The sequence below is a fragment of the Cyprinus carpio genome, chromosome B6 (genome assembly GCF_018340385.1).
Source record: "Cyprinus carpio isolate SPL01 chromosome B6, ASM1834038v1, whole genome shotgun sequence".
In the NCBI taxonomy this organism is placed as follows: Eukaryota; Metazoa; Chordata; class Actinopteri; order Cypriniformes; family Cyprinidae; genus Cyprinus; species Cyprinus carpio.
Window position 1 is genome coordinate 24,417,863 of NC_056602.1, and position 19,758 is coordinate 24,437,620.

At 37.5% G+C, this 19,758-nt stretch overlaps 2 protein-coding genes across 8 annotated transcripts; one reads left to right on the forward strand and one right to left on the reverse strand.

The window, feature by feature from the left end:
* Positions 1 to 614: 614 nt before the first annotated feature.
* LOC109070160 (protein TESPA1-like) lies at positions 615 to 14,520 on the forward strand. 5 transcript variants are annotated; one of them, XR_006155043.1, is made up of 13 exons: positions 615 to 851; positions 4,306 to 4,459; positions 5,099 to 5,141; positions 5,897 to 5,937; positions 6,951 to 7,004; positions 8,083 to 8,122; positions 8,223 to 8,321; positions 8,904 to 9,112; positions 9,196 to 10,148; positions 11,763 to 11,798; positions 11,874 to 11,913; positions 13,600 to 13,684; positions 14,073 to 14,520. XR_006155043.1 is itself a non-coding variant. In XM_042726418.1 (12 exons), exons 2-12 carry the CDS (start codon positions 4,318 to 4,320, stop codon positions 14,165 to 14,167), a joined length of 1,794 nt encoding a protein of 597 aa, XP_042582352.1. In that variant the 5' UTR covers positions 616 to 851; positions 4,306 to 4,317; the 3' UTR covers positions 14,168 to 14,520. The 5 variants fall into 5 exon arrangements, 4 of the variants coding, with proteins under 4 accessions (XP_042582352.1, XP_042582350.1, XP_042582353.1 ...); XM_042726418.1 differs by lacking the exon at positions 11,874 to 11,913 and having other exon boundaries at positions 616 to 851; positions 8,226 to 8,321; XM_042726416.1 differs by lacking the exon at positions 11,874 to 11,913 and having other exon boundaries at positions 617 to 851.
* A 330-nt stretch (positions 14,521 to 14,850) lies between these two features.
* Positions 14,851 to 19,357, reverse strand: LOC109070159 (RISC-loading complex subunit tarbp2). 3 transcript variants are annotated; one of them, XM_042726422.1, is made up of 7 exons: positions 19,039 to 19,357; positions 17,569 to 17,880; positions 17,364 to 17,433; positions 16,536 to 16,653; positions 16,324 to 16,451; positions 16,049 to 16,241; positions 14,851 to 15,894 (listed from the first exon to the last, which is right to left on the reverse strand). In XM_042726422.1, the coding sequence occupies exons 1-7, from the start codon at positions 19,089 to 19,091 to the stop codon at positions 15,737 to 15,739; spliced, it is 1,032 nt and encodes a 343-aa protein (XP_042582356.1). In that variant the 5' UTR covers positions 19,092 to 19,357; the 3' UTR covers positions 14,851 to 15,736. The 3 variants fall into 3 exon arrangements, with proteins under 3 accessions (XP_042582356.1, XP_042582357.1, XP_042582355.1); XM_042726423.1 differs by having other exon boundaries at positions 16,049 to 16,244; positions 17,599 to 17,880; positions 19,039 to 19,355; XM_042726421.1 differs by having other exon boundaries at positions 16,049 to 16,244; positions 19,039 to 19,351.
* Between the last annotated feature and the right edge of the window lie 401 nt (positions 19,358 to 19,758).

Here is a 19,758-nt window from a genome sequence, read left to right on the forward strand (position 1 = left end):
TACTACCCACTCCACTCTTTTCAGATATCAAAGTTGCCCCCTCGAAGTTTTAAAAACACACAAGAATATATATTTTAATATTGCAAAGCCTCACGGTGAAAGAGAGCAAGTCAGGCCTGTCTTTACCTCACCAAATTGATGCTTCTTGGTTCACAGTTGTCAAATTCTCTCTGAATTACAAGTTTGGTTCTAAGAAGTGAAACAGAGTGACAAGATTTGACTGGGTTAATGGTTAAAGTGAGGGTTATGACACTCTATAATCATATGCTTCAGAAAGTTGCTGTTTACTGGCAGTTTCACTGATAACTTCAAATTTAACACTTCTTTTACAGTAAAGCAAGCCAATGTCACACATACAATTCACAAATTCATAGATGGAAAAATGGTTAAAATAGTAAACTATAAACAAAGTATTAGATTAAAAAAAAAACACATGCACACATACAAAACACAAAACATCTTTTTAAAATAAACTTATAGACACTGTGCGTTTATGGCGCAATATCTTGCACACGTCTGTTATGCCTCAACCACCAAAACTTGCTGTGTAAACGGTGTGTAACAGAATTTCCTACAACAGTGTGTGGTCACAACATAGTTCTTATTCTGCTCTTCACAGCAGCACATCTTCCTCCTACCGCTTCCGTCAGTTATAGCGCGTCATGACTGTAGCACCAAAGTTTGCGTTGGCGGGCGGCGCAACAATCGATCATGGTTTTTAATCTCCCGTGTGTTATTTTTAGTCTTGCGATGGATATCCTTTAAGATGTAAGTGTGAGTGGGATGCAGGACAGTAGAGCGGTGAATTATGCCGTTGCCATGAGAGTGGACTGATCGAGGCACTTTTAAAGGTAGGCTATGTAGCGTGATGCAAAATGGAAACCTACATCCTTAAGAAAAGAATGTTTAATTATTTTAAACTTGCGTATTGCTTTGTGTAAGGCACTTTCGACTGGGTGTAGCCTATAATATGCGACATCTTTAATAAATGAAAGTGATATGGCAATTGTGGTGTTATTGAACGTGTTTGCTGCTTGCGCGTGATTTCCTTTTATAACGCAATCTGTCTTCGTGCTGCAAGTAATGGATGGATGGATGACAGCAGGTTGATAACGCTTTAATTTAGACTCAGGAAGTCAAAAGAAAAGTCTGGACGGGTTTAAAAAGTAATAGGCTACTTTTTACATACATATGCATTTCAATTGAGCTTTTAAACATTTTGGTCAGTAAAAAAGTTAGCCAGGGGGCGTATGTTGAATTTCGGTATAAGACGCTCATGAACAGTATCCGTTGTAAAAGTAACGTTAGCTGCAACGGTACAGTGCTCGAGCCATTTTAGACTAATATTTGCCACAATTTATATTTCAGAGTGCTTTCCATATTTGTTTTCAGTTTCATTTTTGTAGTCTGGTCACATTTAACTTATTTCACCTCCGTAAAAAAACGCTGGGTAACAGAAATAGCGCTCCCCTATTTGAAGTAGACTAACGTTAAGCGCAATGCAGACAAACAGTTTCAGCTAGGATAATAACTATCAGGCGCTATTGTCAAAATACTGGCATTATTACTTAGTATTAATTAATTGTAGGCCAATGTGTTTTATATAACGTTAGGACAAAAATATGTTTTGTTTAAAATGATTTCCGACAGATGACAAGTAGCTAATTTTCATTAGTCGCTCACCTGAGATGGTCAACATAGCAACATCGTTGAGGACTATTCCTCAGGATTTCCATTAGAAGCATTGGCCAAACATAAATGGTGCTTCTATCATTTTATTATGTAAGGAATAATTGACGACTGACTGTTGAATTATTTGAAAAATAGCCTAACGTTATTCCGCAATACTCCGCTTCGTGTCGTGGCCGCATCACCACCTCAGAAGTGCATTATTTTTCTAATAATTCACCGGCCCGGAGTCAATTATTCCGCGTATACTACAGTTACCACACCTCAAGACATCGATGAGATGATATATTTAAAAGGATTCGTCCGGTTTTTGTACTTAAATCGCTATTGTGAGTAGGATTATTTCTTCCGCATCTCATCCAGCGCCTCTTTTGCTAGTTCCAAAACTTCATTTTAAAGCTGGTAACTTAATGGAGGCTTGAGCCATTGATAGCATTCTAAAGCAGTTTTTAATTAAGTTAAAAGGGAGAGAGAGCGATATCTTGTGTGAATTAGGCTACCTCTGTCATGTTGTTGTTTTTGTTAGTCCTGAGTGCTGTATCGGTAGGCTACTGTATGCTAATTTCCGTTATTAAAGTTAACTATGCGAAGTGATATGGAACTGTAATGCGGTAGAGAGCTGCCTGGAACTACGTTGGCAGTGCGTTTGCCTGAAAATAATTGCACACCTCAAAACTTTGTCAGCCAATCAGATTCAAACATTCAACGGCCCCGTAGTATAAAGTTTTACATTGAGAGCTGAACGTCAATCCAAAAGAAAGAAAGAAAGAAAGAAAAGAAAAGAAAAAATTCAAGAAACTTCAGTCGCTTGCTGATAATTTCCTCTCTGCAAGTCAATTCACAGTTTGCACACTGACCACTTCAACATTAGAAATCACCCACAGAGGAGTGAAAACACAACCCTCCTGATGTGTCTATATAAGTTGTTAGTTTCTGTACAAAATAGTTCTGAGGTAGCTATGAAAGTATAATGCCACGTATGGCTTTATTTGATTTGCGATTTTGCGTTTTTAAATGACAGTACTGGTATGAATCAGAAGGTTCTAATTCATTAAGCATTAAGTTATTATAATCATTAGCATCATGAGTTTCTGTAAAGAATTATTTTGATATACAAAATCGGCACAAACTCTGACTACATATAGAGGCCTACATTTATGGAGACAGATAAGTCTCAAATATAATTCACGCAAAAAAACACGATTCACACATGCGTAAACAATTTCACATGCATGAAACCTAATTCACGTACACACAAAAAAAATTCAATGCAAAACACAATTCGTAGATATACAAAAAAGCAAAAAAAATGCGCAAAATAAAATTATATATTCATAAAATAAATTTCCCAAATGCAAAACACAATTCGTAGATATACAACTGTGCACAAAAACCTTTGAATGTTTAAAATGTACGAGTGTCTGAATGTACAAATCGTCATTTACTACGAATCCACTCGGATTTGTGTGTGTGTGTTTTTGAGACTTTCCTGGCAGAGCTCTCTTCCCACGTGGGTCTGTCGTACTCTTTAGCCAATCAGATGCGAGCTTACCATTCAACCAATCATATCATAAGCCACTGAGAGTGCATTCAGAAGCTCGCAGGCAACCGGGGAGACGTCAAGAGAGAAGCCCATAGAAGCCCTGGCGTTACATTTTAAAAAACTATACAAAATAATTAATCAGAATACTTACTCCTGCTCACTCACGCCAAAGAACCCCCCCGCTCAAGCTCGCCGTCTCTGCAAGATTAACGATGGCAGTTTGCACGCACAGCTACTAGAAGATTTACATCTGTCAGACAGGTTGCTGACGTCATCAAGCTTAGTTTGAGTCTGCGCGTCAGAAACGGAAGTTCTAAAAATCGCTAAAAATGGGCTTCACTTGTCTCAATTGAGTTCCAATTGGGTCGCTGTGTCCATTTCTTTTACTGTCTATGGGATTACTGATGTAAAGGCTTAATTTCCGTTCTAATTAATCCATATTGCAAAAGGTGCGCAGAATCGTGCTCCTTGAATGCACTCTCGGTGGCTTATGATATGATTGGTTGAATGGTAAGCTCACATCTGATTGGCTAAAGAGTACGACAGACCCACGTGGGAAGAGAGCTCTGCCAGGAAAGTCTCAAAAACACACACACACAAATCCGAGTGGATTCGTAGTAAATGACGATTTGTACATTCAGACACTCGTACATTTTAAACATTCAAAGGTTTTTGGTGCACAGTTGTATATCTACGAATTGTGTTTTGCATTTGTGAAATGTATTTTATGAATATATATTTTAATTTTGCGCATGTGAATTGCTTTTTTGTGAATATATTATTTTTTCACACACGTGAATTTTTTTTGTGTGTACGTGAATTAGGTTTCATGCATGTGAAATTGTTTACGCATGTGTGAATCGTGTTTTTTGCGTGAATTATATTTGAGACTAATCTGTCTCCATATACATTTGCCAGAATATACATTTGAGAGTGATTTTAATACTTGTTTCGTTTTAATTTTGTAGTCTATCCTGCTGCATATACTTTTTTGCTTTTTTATGCAATACTGTTTGTCAATCAGTCTCCGGTTTAGGTTAAATAATCCTAAATAAATTGTTTTCTTGTGGTAGGTGGCCACAGAGATGGAGAGTCCTTCTAAGATCGAGAGGCGACAAGCGTGGGCAAGCAGCCGCCACAAGTTTACCGTAAGAGATGCAGAACACCGCAGCCCAACAGCAGAACATCAGTCTCATTTCTCTCTCCAAGATGATGTCTTTGTGGATGGTGAGCATCAGGTTAATGTTTAACGTTCAGCTGTGTCAATAGGTTGATAATATGGAAACAAAAGCTGCATATCTCATTTCCTCTTGAGTATGTGAATTGAAGCTACAGTACATAATGCAACCAGGATCATTTATGGGTTCACTTTTAAATGTTTTAGTTACATTTTTTTGTCATCTGGGAAATATTTAGCTTGAAAGCTGCACTTGTGTAATCCTTGTTTAAATAAAACCCCACTTGGTTCTTATCTAACAGAATGAGATTTGTGCATTTTTAGGAACCCAAATACTTTTTGGGAGCATTGCATGCTTTATTTTGTAAATTTGTTTTAAGCAAAACACAATCAAGATAAAAAAATATATATATATATATGTTGGACAATAGTTTGGAATAAAAGTAAAAAAGAAGTGTATTAAAGCTTAATCAGGTCACTTTTAAGTTTAGCTCACTATATTATAACTGCTAATGTCAGAGATAAATGACAGACCACAAACAGTGCATAGTTACCACAAGATAAACTCTATTTCCAAAACAGAAAGCTCATTTACACTTCTCTCTTTCTCTCTCTCTATCACTCACACACACCCATTCTCAAACAGACAGGCTAAGATCACAATGTGCATCTTTATTTTGTTTCCACAGGATGCTCTGCTGGAAAAATTGAAACCTGGCTTCAAGGTTGTGGGTGAGTGTTTGTGTGAGTGCTTTCTTTAAAAGACAGCCATTGTGTGTCAGTTGTAATACAATAACAGCAAGTGAGTGGAAAACCACAAATGTTCTTGGGTTTATTCGCTGAAGGTCATGCAGGTTAAAAATACATCAATCTCTGAGGGTCAAGGACCATGTTTTCACAAAGTACCTTCACATGAAAGCTACGTTGTTTTGCTCTATTTATAGATTGTTCTGAGGAAGATTGTGTTTTTAAAATGTTCCTTTTCTGGATCAGGAAATAGCAGACAAATCTTGACATTTTTGTTATTGTTTTTCACCGTGCAGGCTTTGCAAGTTCCTACAAGTCCTAGAGAGGTCATAAAGAAAGTGTTTTCAAACAGATTTCTAAGAATTAAGATCGATACATTTTACACATTGGAAATATATTCTGCAAAGGCTATAAATGGTATATCTAAATGCATTCATAGATGCGGTAGGCAGATGCCATACCGAACAGTATCAAGTGTTTGTAAAGCGTGCAATATTCTGGCTTCTTAAGACCTTCTTTGACAAGCTGCAAGATATCTTACTGACATTTGTTTAATAAGGGTTACCAGTACATTCTGCCACAAGAATTGAAAGATGTGCTGTGTGCATGTGTGTCTCTATTTATATCACAGTATTTTACTGCATGCCCGCATCCCGCCCACAGACCTTTGCTGATTCACACTTGATAAAAGTGAATTTTTCATTTGTTTTTCCTTTTTCTTTTCTTCATCTTCTCTGTAGGAATGAAGCCAGTCATGCCAAAAGCAGTCACCTAACAATAGGTAGGTTGAGGGCAAAACAAGTTTTTGGATTTATATTTATAATCTCCACGTCGTGCATTCAAATCGTTTAATGATTATCGTTGATTATCCCTTACATATTCCATGGTCTGTCTGAATACTGGATTCTGATTGGCTGGCAGGTATGCACTAAAACCGTTTAATGCACAGGTAGTTCCAAGTCAGTTTAATCACTGTTCCATATTAATGCACTTCTTTAATTGATGCACACACACACACAAACACACACACACACACACACACACACACACATAGAGAGGTCGAAGATCGTAGATTGCGCTATGCACACACATAAACTTTTTGTCAATGATTCCCTTGATTTTTATTAATAAAATAGCCTAGATACTAGAGTACTACATTATATTCCTCAACAGGGAGGTGGTAAAATCGCAGTTTTTGAAGTAATTAATTGTTTGTAGAGAGACGCGCAGACGCAGGTAAAGCACTCCCAACTGTCATCTCTCTCTTTCTCTCTCTCTCTCTCGATTGATAATTAATTGAAATAAGTGCTATTAATTCATTCAAATAAATGTGATCTTACCGCACTATTTGTCTAGTTAATCTCTGTGTCTGATTTGATGCAGGCAGAATGCTAGAGCTAACGAACCATAACTGACGAAAATAACTGTCATTTTACCCTTCCGGTCAAATATTGCGCTGGAAAGAGCAATGTTAGTTTTAACTTGTCTAAAACTTGGCAAATGACCACGGAATAAGCGGGATGATCAACGGCTTGTCGTGCATTAAAGGATTTTAAATGCACTTCGTGGAGGCAACCACCCGACGCACACGTCATGCATTTAAAATCCTTTTATGCGCGGCAAACCGTGTGTGTGTGATGAATAACAGCCATTAGAACTGTGCAAAACTCTCATTTTGGAGACCTTGTTAAGCCTCTGTGCAGGCTTTACAGTGAGTGTTTAATGACTAGAATATCCAGTGGACCTCTGCTGTATGTCTGTATCCTGATCAAACTGTAAAATGTAACTCTACAGGCCCTTTGAGGACAGGTACCAGCTTTGAGGATGATCTGACTCTGGGTGCGGAAGGTGAGTAGAAGCAACACAACTGTAACTGTAACTAAGCAATAATGAAGAAGTGGTGACAGCTGTTTTAAAATTGGTTAAGAACATGCACATCACCTTGTGAAACAAACAGTTCTCTTTTGTAGAGTCTAAAAGTGTCTGCTGAATGACTAGTAGTTTTACATAAACTTTATTTTGATTGCAACCTCCAGGTGTTATATTCCATGTCTGCACAACATATTGGATAACTGCTAATTGAAGCCTTTTTTGTACTAGACCCTTGTAATCAGTTTTGAATAATTACTGCTTATTTATAATGACAGACCTCTTTCTTGAGTGACATCCTCGTGCTTGTCAGTAAGGATCTCATAATCAGTATGATGGTGGTGATTATGTACTGTACGAAGCAGCACTGCATTTATGTTTGAGAGCGAACCTCCCCTCACTCTTTCCCCCGATGCCATATCATCTTTAGCGCTGCATATCATATTGAGCCACTCTTGCATCTGGAAACACATTATGCAAGTAATAAATGAATGGTGTTTTAAAATAGTGATAAGGTAAATAAGATATTTATTTTTATGTATGTATGTATGGTATTTATTTATTTATTTTAAAGGAGTGTTTATTGTAAGGTATAGTACTGTTCAAAAGTTTGGGGTCTATAAGATTTTGATAAGATATGCTCACCAAGGCAGCGTTTAATACAAAATGTAATTAATTCATGTGATGGCAGCCATTATTCCAGTCTTCAGTGGAACATGATCCTTCAGAAATTAATTGAATATGTTGATTTGGGTGCTCAAGAAACATTTCTTGTTGTTATCAATATTGAAAATAGTTGTTCTTCCTAATATGCTTGTGGAGATCATGATTTTTTTCAGGATTCTTTGATGAATAGAATGTTCAAAAGAACAGAATTTATTTGAAAAATATTTTTTGTAGAAATCTAATAGTCTTTACAATTACTTTTGAACAATTTAATGCATTTTTGCTGAATAAATCTACTAAATTCTTTAAAAAAAAGTGACCCCAAACTTTGCATACATAATTTTGTAAACATCAGCAGCATTCATTTCAACCTGAATTCTTTATTTCACAGCTACTGCATTATATTATGCATCAGGTGCACCACAGTTTAGGTAAGGAATAGGTTCATTTTGTTGTACCGTTGAGTTACTCATTAATGCTTCTAAACCTAACCCTACCATAATTCATCCTTTCATTGTATTTGTATATCAGCAGCACACCTCAACAGAAGCTCAACCTGTCATTATTCAGCATGGGCCAGAGTGTCGCATCCAGTGCCTTCTCAACCACTACAAACAGGACTGTTTCCAGGTAAGAGCATGGGAGAGGCAGAACAGGCTGGACCAAATAGCACTACATTTAACTGGCCTGCTGGATGAAGGTTCCCCACTTAGTGCCTGGCAGGAAATAGCCAAAACACTTTTCTGCAGTATGCATTTTGCTTTCATGCTCAAGATGAATTTGTGCTTTTGAAATCAAACTATAAATGGTTTTGGCAGAGCTAAGCAAGGTGGTTGGCTGGTTGCAAATGTAGAGTGATGCATTATAAAGTAGCAAATTTATGCGACCTGCATTACAATAAGACTCTGTAATATAAATATGTGGCCCTCACTAAAGTAGTCTCAAACAGCTCAGTTATTTTTCACATTTTCTACATTGTTCAGTTCTAACAACAGAATTTCTTGAACTGACATACTACACCCAAGTTGGTATTTGAAAGCCTGAAATTATTCAAAAAATTCAACAAATAAACATATGAAGAACTAAGGTCTTTGTGAATGACAGGAGCTGGAATTCCGTGGGCATAGATTCTGTCTACCTGAGGTCACTCTATACTTTTGTTTGGTTTCTTAAATATCTTTCGCTCTTCATAACATCTCGAAAATCCCCCAGCGTGTCTGAGGTCCTCCAAATGCGTGCTGAAGATGCAGAAGAGACACTTTTCCAGCTGGGTTTCGGTTGCGAGGAACCGCAGGTCACTGCCCGTATCCCAGTTCGCTTCTTCAATTTCCCATCCCAGCTCAGAGGCATCAACTTCCGCCTCTTTCTTGAATCCCAGCTCTCCAGGATACGCCAGGAAGACCCCTGTCTTTCATTAGCAAGTAAGGAATTCAGAGATTCAAAATGTTGCTGGTACTGCAACTGTAGACACATTCCTTCACCTTCATCTCTGTTTTTTGCGCAGGTCGTTTCCGACAAGTAGAAGCATTGACGGCAATGGCCAATGCCTTCTATTCGCTGTACTCCCATGTGTCCCGAACACCTCTTCAGAAGCTTGCACCGCCCCAGTTAACCTTCACCTCCCCAATTGTGGAGAGGACTTTGTCTCGAACCAGTGTCCGCAGTGAACCGCGCTCCCCTGTTGAAAGACTAAAAGACACTATCTCCAAAATGTGTTTATACACGGGATCCCGTGGCTCGGACTCCACGTCTCCAAGCAATTCACCTCGTAAGCGTAAATGCAGTCTGTCAGGTGTAGTTGAGAAGAGTGCAGAAGATGACAATGAAGAGTTATGTCTTCAAATGGAAGTAGATGATCTGGACCCAGACTTGGACTGGTTTATAGAGAGCAAGAAAGAACTTGAGGAGGAGACGTATGGGGAAAACACCGAAAGGACTGATTCCTCAGAGCGTATGCCTTGTCAGTCGCTATCCGAGACGACAAATGAAAATGTACACAACCTCAGGCATACATTAGCAGAGTGTGCACCTTGCCTAGAGCCAAAAACGGACATGGACGTGAATTCCAAAGGTTGTAGTCTGCATTCTGTGCTTTCTAATAGCTCCAGCGTTACCGTGGAACCTGTTCCTATCATTGCCCATGATATCATATGCCCTCAGGTTGTTGAATATGTGAATCAGGCACCTTATCACTGCATACACACAAATAGTATGGATATCAAAAACTCACCATTTACACACCAGACGACTAAAAAGCCTTCTGTAAGACAACCTAATGCAAAGAATTTACCCAAGTCAGATCAGTTATGTCAGATCACAATATCTGGATGGGAGGACGGCACCACCCGCTCCAACAGAGACACACAGGAACAGAGTTCATCCAACATCAAGAGGTTTATAAGCCCGGTAAAACCACTAAACCTGAGCAAACAAGGCAACTCCTTCGAGCTGGAAGAGGTACGCTATCTCTTACCATTTTAATGCATTTCACGCCAAGAGCAGTAGCCCACACAGATTCTCCCATTAGACGTCATTAACAGAGTATTATTCAACTCTTTATTGTTGAATCCACCTCCAAACTTCCTCTTTGCATTCCATCTCTGCATAGAGATTCTAATGTGACTCATCATTTATAATACCGCAAGCTTTCGTGCTATTACTTTTTACACAATTACAGTTGCTCATACTTTGGGTTAGGGCTTTGAACAAACCCCAAACCTTAAGACAGTTGGCCCAAAATGAGAATTCCGTCATCGTTTACTCACCCTCATATTGTTCCAGAGCTTCTGTAGAACATAAAAGAAGATAGTTTGAAAAATGTCTGACAAACAGTGAAAAATATGAAAGTGGGTCCCCACTGGGCTTCATTGTATGCACAAAAACATTTAAAGGGGTCCTATTATGCTCTTTTACAAAGTCTTGATTTTGTTTTGGGGGTGTACTAGAACAGGCTCTCCATACTAGGTTGTTCGAAAAGCACATTTTCACGTTTTACATTATTACAATACCTCTCTCCCCAGTCTTGCATGAACGGCTTGAATAGTTCCTGCATCAAATGAAGGCCCGCCTTCTGAAATACGAAATGTGCTGTGATTGGTTAGCTGGGTCAGTGTGTGTAGTGATTGGGTCCACTCGGCACCTGGGAAATATCATGCCCCTTACCATAGCTGCCTGCGAGCTTCAGTGTAAATATTGCATCGAAATCAAATCAATCAGTGTGATTTAAACCTGGATGATTGTAACCACTCTAAGTTCATCTTCCTTGGAAAAGCTAGTGTGTCTCCGACTTAGTGATACTGTAACACTTGTTGCCTTCTCTAGTGTAGCTCAACCAGGTCTCATCCCATTCGTCGATATTATTAATATCACAAATCCCGTAAAATATGCATTGTAGTCCAAACTAGTTTTTGAAAAGTGGTTCTGTTAATTAAAATATCTCCTTTCGAAGTGGACTTTGAGCTTTGTAAATTTGCAGATCTATTTTATGCTCAAACAGCAACATTAAAGACTAAGTGAAAAAGCATAATAGGACCCCTTTAAATCATTATTAAAAATATATTTTGTATTCTGGAAAAAAAGTCACAGGTTTTGATTGACATGAGGGGGAGAACATGATGATGAAGTTTCACTTGAGGTTTCATGTGAGGTTTCATTTGAGCCAAAAATGAACTCACTGCTTTGTGCTTTGTACTACACGTTTGTCCTTGTCTACAGTCATTGCTTGTTCAGATAAATTTGTATATGTTGATGTATATGTCCTCTGTTCATGCAATATTGTTCTGTTGTCCTTACGGTTGTTTTTACTCATTTTCTGAGTAAAGACAACAGTAATGACATGCACAGGGGGTGGGGGTGGGTTGAGCTCATTTCCCTTTAATTGCCGATGGTAAAGTGCCCTTTTGGTCCGGTCTGTGTGCCCCCGGACTGCAGTTTCTACCAAGGGGGAAAGTATTTGTTATTTTTAAATCCCAGTTGCTTTAGTAGGCTAGATTCCTAGTGATATTTTGCCAATACATTATCATTTAAGAAAAATTACTGTAATTCATCAAAAGGTTTTTTTACATTTCAAAGGTTGAAGTACATAGTGAATGGACGGACTTACTACAGGTGAGATTTTGCCCATACATCCCTTTAGATATGTACAGTACAGTATTATTATTATTTTTTTCTAATGTTCCAAAGGTTGCAGTACATTACTAGTGACCAGACTGACTTACTACAGGTGAGATTTTGCCATAATGTTTGCCTTTATACATGTACAGTACAATATTGTTTTAGAAAAAAATGCTGTAAATCATCAGGTTATTTTTCATATTCCAAAGTTTGTAGTACATTACCAATGAGGAGACTGACTTATTACAGGTGAGATTTTGCCAAAACCTCCATTTATACAAGTACAATACACTATTAATTTTAGAAAACAGTTACTGTAATTCATCAAAATGTTTTCACGTTTCAGAAGTTGTATAACATTACTAGTGACCAGTATTATTTTTAGGAAAATGACTGTACTTAAAGTTTTTTTCTTTTTCAAAAGTTCTAGTACATTACTAGTGACCAGAGTGACTTACTACAGGTGAGATTTAGCAAATAGTTTCCATGTACAGTACAGTATTATTTAAGGAAAAAAAATATTGTAATTCACCTAAAGAGTTGTTCATGTTTCAGTGGTTGTATTAGGTTTCTAGTGACTAGACTGACTTACTATAGGCAAGATTTTGCCTGTACGTAATTTCATATATAAATATATTTTTTTCTAAACATAGTCCACTGCAATATATATATTTATATAAAAATTGTCAAAATCTCACCTGTACTGTCAGTCTGGTCACTAGTACTGTTCTACAACCTTTGAAAAAGAAAAAAGAAAAACTTTCGGTGAAGTACAGTATTTTTTCCAAAATAATACTGTACTGTACATATTTGAAGGGACATATTAGCAAATCACATGTAGTATGTCAGACTTTTCACTAGTAATGTGCTACAACCATTGGAACTTTTTTTTTTTTTTCAAGAATTTTTTTCTTTCTTATAATAATAGTGTACTGTACTTGTGTAAATCAATGTTTTCTAAAAATAATACTGTATTGTACATTTATGAAGGGAGGGATTGGCAAAATATCACAAGGAATATAGCACCTGGAATTTGAAAATATCATCTAGGTGAAGTACAGCTTTTTTCCATAAAACAAGTACTGTACGTGTATAAAGTGAGATATTTGGCAAAAACACACATATAGTCAGTCTGCCCACTAGCTGTTTACTATAACCTTGTAAAAATGATCAGTTTTAATGAACAATTGGATTTTGTTTATGTTTTTGCACTGTGAGTGGATTTTGCAGATGGTCCCTTAAGCAGCCTAGGCAAATATGCAGCTAATATAGAACCTAAAACTAACTTCACTGCATTCAGTAAGCGTGACAGTAAGGATGACTGAACAGAACATGAGTAAAGACAACAGTAAGGACAACAGAGCAATACGACATAAACAGAGTACATATACTGAATTATCTGAACAAGTAGGTAATGTCTGTAGACAAGGACATGTGTAGTACAAAGCACAAATGGAACCTCATACAGCCCTAGAGGTGAACTGTCCCTTTAAGCATTCAACTGTGACGTGTACTGTAGCATCTACTAATCATGTTTGTTTCGGACACGAATGATGCCTCAAACTTACAATTTTCCCCTAATCAATGAATGAAAGCATTACAATAGAAACTTTGGCTTGACCAGTAAGCAACAGGCTAAAAACCACAACAAACACATTAGCAAATGCATAGCAAACTAGCATTGAGGCAGCATGTTTTGAAAAAGAAAACAGCACTCTGGCAATGTAATGATCTAGTTTTCTATACTGTGGCATTGTTTTGTGGCATGATCATGAAGTATAGTGTTTCAATTCAGGTTCACAGTGCAGAGGAAGAGGAAGCCACTTCATCAGAATTCTGCTCCACAGTCACATTGTCTGTTTCGGCGCATCACCACAAATGTAAGTAACATGAGTAGTCCTTTTCATGATTAGAACTCATGAGGAAAATTTTAACCACTAATTTGACTAATTCTTGATCAGTTTAGTAAAATTTATTCAGCTGAACAGCTGATATTCAGCAAAATCAGCTTTACAAGTTCACAGAAAGCAGCATATGTTAATGTGGTGATAAAGGGAGGTGTTCTGCTGACTTGTTAAAAACACATCTTACGCGGTAAATTGGGTCCGGCTGATCTAGTCTGTCTTATCACATTTCAGGGAAACAACCTAACAGGAAGTCACAAGAAAATCTGCACACTATCGTTTTTTTGGTTCACAGAAACAGTTGAAAATGAATTGTGTGCTTTGATAATCATCAGCTTTTTTATACATTGTTTCCCTTTCCCAGCGTCACCACTGCGAGGGGACAGTTTTCAGTCAGACAGCAGTGGATATGCTGACGAGGATGTGCACCATTCCCTCTTAACCCCAGAGAAAACATAACATCAAATCTCAGGCTAATGAAGCACAAACTGTGTCTACTAATATTCTCCAAATCAACATGAAATGGTGTTTGCGGTCTTTCTAAGCGGATTTGTCCATCAGGAATGATTTTATCTTTGGAATAGCTTGCACAGATAAGTCATGCACAATAAGACCAGGAGCATGTATGATTGTTGCTTTTATGTTACTCTAATGTGAAACCAGCAGCCTAGAACGATGCATATAATCTGGTTTTGAAATAGTATGTGTTCTCATTTTGTGCACTTTTTGGTCTTCTTGTTCAAATGGATTACCTGCTGTACATACTGCCTTTATTTGTCATTGCACAATGGTAATAAATAATTTATTTAAGCCATTTAGTTTTGGTAGACTGGCCTATAGGAACTTGTCTGATAATGCAGAGGTGACTCGAACCCAAAAATCTGATTTGAATACAGAAATGAAACCGAGTATGTGAACAAAAAACAAGCGGTTTCAGCCTTTGTTAGAAGGCAGTTCATTCCACAATGCAAATACATGCTGTATTTGCATAAACATTATTCTTTATATCAACTTCTGACATTAAAAACTAACTCTTGCCCTCTTGATGAAGGTTAAATAAGTACAACAGGACTGCATTTTTGCGATACATCCAAACAAGATGAATAGAATTTGCAAAATAACAAATGACTAAATACCAAAAGTAGAAGATAATGTCTATTTCAAGTTTATTGTTCAAGATAAAATATCCAATAAATTACAGATTCACCAATTTGGTACAAATACATCAGCAGTCACACAGTCACGTACTACTGTTGTTGGTCGTATAATATTGAATATGAACATTTCAGTCTTTGCCAGTCCAAATGTAATGAAGCTTGTGAGGCAGAAACACTTACACAGAGGTAGATATTTACCACAAACTGTCAGGTCCATGTTAAAAATTATATTATTTCAATGGCTGAGAAATTTTTTTTTTTACAAATACGTTCTATGAAGCAAAACAAATTTTAAGAAATAATTCTATTACTTAAATAGAATGAAAATAAGATGTAAAAAATGTGAAATATTTACAGTTTAAAAAGTCATGCTGTCTGTTCTAGGTTCATCAATCAAGGTCACAGAGCAAGTTAACTGTCATAATTTAAAAAAAAAAAAAAAAAGTTAAAAGACCAAAACTTCTGGGCAAAGTTCAGTTATTTGTGAAAAAAATACATACAACTTTTGGCAAATAAATTGCAGAGATAAATTCACACACATTGTACACCTGTGAACCTTAGTCCTCAGGTTTAAAATTAATAGTACCTTTGTTTGGAGGCACTGAGGAGCAAGGGCACACGCTTTTAGTGTCATATTCAAGGTGAAAATTAGGCAGTCCATACGTTCTCCAACTGATTTCACTGCTGGTAGCAGGAAAGACTCAAATAAAAGGGCCTTGCAGGCCATTACAGCGCACCTACTGCGTCAAACAAACAAGCCCCTCAGATTAAACAACGGGGGGCAGAAGAGGTAAGCTTCACCTGATTTTCCTATTTTCCTCTGGGTAGCAAAAAGAAAACAAAAATGTTACAGGAGAGCTCTTACTGTGGTTTATTTCCCCCCTGCCATGATCTTGAGGTACTGAAGGGCATTGTGGGCAGCACTGGCACGTGCTGCATCCAGGCTAGAGGCGAATCCGTGGCAGACAGTAATGGGCTGCGTGGACAACTCCACCAGACACTGGTAAAGGCCACTCAAACTGCGCACCTCTGAATGAACAAAGTCCAAAAAATATTAATTTTTAAGAAAGCACTACTAGTTTTGCTTATTCCCCTAAGCAGAATAGTTAGTGTTCTCAATATCTGTTCTTTCAAAGCACTTAAATTACTTTAATGGGCATGTTCGACTAGCCTTGTATCTCACCTATGTCCAGGTAGCTGACGTCAAAGCGCTGTTCCTCAGAAAGCTCACGAAGGAGAGAACAGAAATTGGAGTCAGGCTGGCCCAGAGGATGACAGCGCAACTGTAGGATCTTCTCCCCGGCGGAGTTCCGCAGAGAGTCCCATGTGCAGCCGAGACCTTTAGACTTCCCCCCCTCTGGTCTGCCACCCATTTGCTGCTGCAAAAAGATAAATTTACATAAGTCTAAGTCCACCCTAAAATTGCATTGACAGCTTAGTAAATATTGCACGTCTTACCATACTGAAGGTGTCATCTTCTGCTTCGGCCTCATGGCTGCTGCGCATGTCCACGGGTACATCATGGATACGAGAGAGCATCTTTGCTGCTGCATTTCTTTTAGCGAGCTTTTTTGATGTGCCACTACCTAGAACAAGATTAAAGACATTCACTACTTTATATGGACTGCATATTTAAAAATAACCACTATAGAAAAAATACAAGTTTGTACCTATCTCAACAAATCTCTCCACCCTGCAGGTCATTGTAAACTCTTTGCGGTGTGCAGGTCCAGATTCTTGAGTGACTGTGTACTCGGGTAAACGCCAGCCTTTCTGCACTACTAGTTCCTGTGGAATTCGCATTTTTAAGCACAATAAATATAAGATAAAAAAAATACCAATAAACAACAAATTTTTTTTTCTCTGCCAGGTTAAAAATAACTATTTAATGCAGAAAAAAAAAAATATATAGTATATATTTCAAACTGTATATACACAGTTAAAACTAGAAGAAGTAAGACCCGGCACTATCTGCTTCCAATATTGGCCTACACAGATTGATGTGGATGATTAAAAAAAAAATCAATCAAAAAAGGCTAATATCAGTTAATATTATTCATGCTTAATTGCCAAATCAAAAAGCAACATAAACAGACTGCTCTTTTCTTAGGCGTGTAATCTAATATGAAGTATGAAGCATACACAACATCTGCAGTTTAATGGCTGTAATACACTACTCAACTTTTTGCACAGAATTCTGCAGTCTGGACGAGTCAACAGTAGTTGCTGAAAAGCCCGAGCCAGTCTGCAGGTTTTGGGCAGTTTGAGTTGGGACAGATTTCACAGAAAATCATGAAGTGTATGATGGGCACAGACTGTGATATTTTTAGCTTCAGCCTAGTTTACATCTTTTAGGAGGATATTAAACATATGTGATATTTTTGAGTTGTTTTAGACTGCTGTTTTATTCATCATGTCTCCTAGAAATAAGGCACTTGTTTCTGCACATGTAGTCCTATTTATGTAATCTATTCCAGACTTGAGTTATGGCCACTCACCTGCAAAGCTCCAACTGGATTGCACTCAGCTTGTTGCGTTGAACTGGATGATTTCATCTCTGACTGAGGGCTAAAACACATTTGAAAAAAACAAAAAAAACAAACACAGGATATAAAGACAGAACCCTCAGTTAATTCTTCAGTTTTGAGAAAATGGATCTTTGTGTAATGTATTTTTAAAATGGGCACACACTCAGATCTTTACCATTCTCCCTCCATATCAATCCCAACAAACCCTTCTCCCTCCATCCCATTTCCTCCGATTCCTCCCAGCATTCCTCCTTTCAGCATTTTCAGGGCCGCTTCGGCAGCTTTGTGCTTGGCAGCTTTCTTGCTGGGGCCCTGGCCGGTGCAGTTGATGTCTCCCACAGACACGCGGAAGGTGAAGTTGGGCTGGTGGGCCTGACCCTCAGCCTTCAGCAGGTCGTACACTGGAGTCTTGCCTATCCGCGTTCCATATTCCTGCAGCAGACTGATGGGCGTCTTCCCGGGGTTCACAGCCAGCATTTGCTCAATACTGTGAACAGAGATACAAAGCCACAGAGAGAAGGATTAGGTGTTGCAGTCTAATCAGACTCTAAATGTGACCCTGAACCACAAAACCAGTCATAAGTAGCATGGTTTGTTGGTAGCAATAGCCAATAATACATTGTATGGATCAAAATCATTGATTTTTCTTTTATGCCAAAACTTATTAGGATATTAACCAAAGATCATGTTCCATGAAGATATTTAGTACATTTACTACCGTAACTTTTTTTTGTTTAGTAATAAGCATCGCAAAGGACTTCATTTGGACAACTTTAAAGGCAATTTCCTCAAAATTTAGATTTTTTTGCTCCCTCAGATTCTGAATAGTTGTATCTCAGCCAAATATTGTCCTATCCTAACAAACCTTATATAAATTGAAAGCTTATTTCTTCAGATGATGTATAACTCTTCAAAAAAAAAAAAAAAAAAAAAAAAAAAAAAAAAAAAAAAAAAACACTTATTACCCATATGACTGGTTTTGTTGTCCAGGGTCACAAATATACGTTTTTTTTTTTTTTTTCTCAGGTAAGACAAGTTTTCAACAATTAACAAAACATAGGATGCATTGCCACCTTGTGTTAAATAATAACAGTACAAGCTCAAGTAAACGTAATTTATCGAACCATGCTTTCAACAACGAGATTAAGATGATACAAAGCCATTTTCAAGGAATTTTGTATCGTTTTTCTTTTGGTCTTAAACCCTAGTGAGCTGCATTTTTGGGTATGGTGGATTCTAATATTTGATGTTACTCGATTACACAGGGAAACCAATGATTAACTTTTCGATTCGAATCAAAAGGTATTCAAATGTTTCAACTGGACAATGATTCTAACGTTCGATTTAGGCAGTACTTGAAAACTTGCATTTAAACAGTGATTCAAATGTCAATTGAGATGATTTGTTTAATAGTTTAGACAGTGATTCGAAAGATCTGTTTTAGTGATTCAATAATTAGATTGATGGTATAATGTTCGAATCTTCTAAGTAGAGCTATGCAAACATTGGTAAAGTGTGTAGGAAAGCAGGGAACACCAGGTCTATTTGTGTTGTCATTTTTTAAAAACACAAAGTATTCGTAAAATATAAATATAACTGGTCATTTAACGAGCTAACAGCCGGTCAGTCGGTGGTTCATTTTTACCTGGTATACCCAGAGTTTCTCTTGCCGCTATCCGGGCTTTTCTCGTCGTTCATTCCCCAATAACAGATAGAGAGCTGACTTGTTTCGGACTGCAGAAACCCCCCGAGGTGACTGTAACCCCCCTGATATCATTAATAGGTTTCCGTGCGGGAATGACTGAGGCACGAGGAGACGGTACACCCCACTCTCTCACACCATCCCGCATCACGCAACACAACCGGACTGAATTATGAAGCGGACCGAGAGAGCGGCCATTAGCTTTCATAATAAAAGTCTCGACATTGACAAATGCCACAAAGCCTGTCAAAAACATGTCAGGGTCATATTTCACGTTTAATACTACTACTACTACTACTATTAATAATAATTTAAAAAAAAAAATAACTTATTAAAATAATTAAAAAAAAATTAATAATGAGAATCACAATTGACCATTGAGGATAATCAGAATTACAAATAAGCACATTTAAAAGTAAAACATCCAAAACAAGTTTTGTCAAGCAACCTCCCTGTCATGACAACATTATACTTAATGTCTAAAATGGGCTAAAAAGCTTTTTCTCAGTAAACAGATTTTTAAAGTCTTCTGCCCTTACATATTATTCTTGATTCTTAGTTTATTCTCTTTCATTATTCTGTCCCTGTTCATTCTTGTCATAACAGCACAAATCAAATTTAATTAGCAACATTGCTTGCCTTAGAACAGCACTATTGGGACTT

What these genes read in the sequence shown, in the direction of transcription:
- LOC109070160 (XM_042726416.1), top strand. Translation starts at nt 4,318, where the DNA reads ATGGAGAGTCCTTCTAAGATCGAGAGGCGACAAGCGTGGGCAAGCAGC. An exon ending in ACAAACAGGACTGTTTCCAG is followed by an intron (nt 8,322 to 8,903) that starts GTAAGAGCATGG and finishes AAAATCCCCCAG; the next exon opens with CGTGTCTGAGGTCCTCCAAA. An exon ending in ACTCCTTCGAGCTGGAAGAG is followed by an intron (nt 10,149 to 11,762) that starts GTACGCTATCTC and finishes TACATTTCAAAG; the next exon opens with GTTGAAGTACATAGTGAATG.
- LOC109070159 (XM_042726421.1), bottom strand. Translation starts at nt 19,091, where the DNA reads ATGAACGACGAGAAAAGCCCGGATAGCGGCAAGAGAAACTCTGGGTAT. An exon ending in ATCCAGTTGGAGCTTTGCAG is followed by an intron (nt 16,654 to 17,363) that starts GTGAGTGGCCAT and finishes CGAATTCCACAG; the next exon opens with GAACTAGTAGTGCAGAAAGG. An exon ending in CGTCAGCTACCTGGACATAG is followed by an intron (nt 15,895 to 16,048) that starts GTGAGATACAAG and finishes TTGTTCATTCAG; the next exon opens with AGGTGCGCAGTTTGAGTGGC.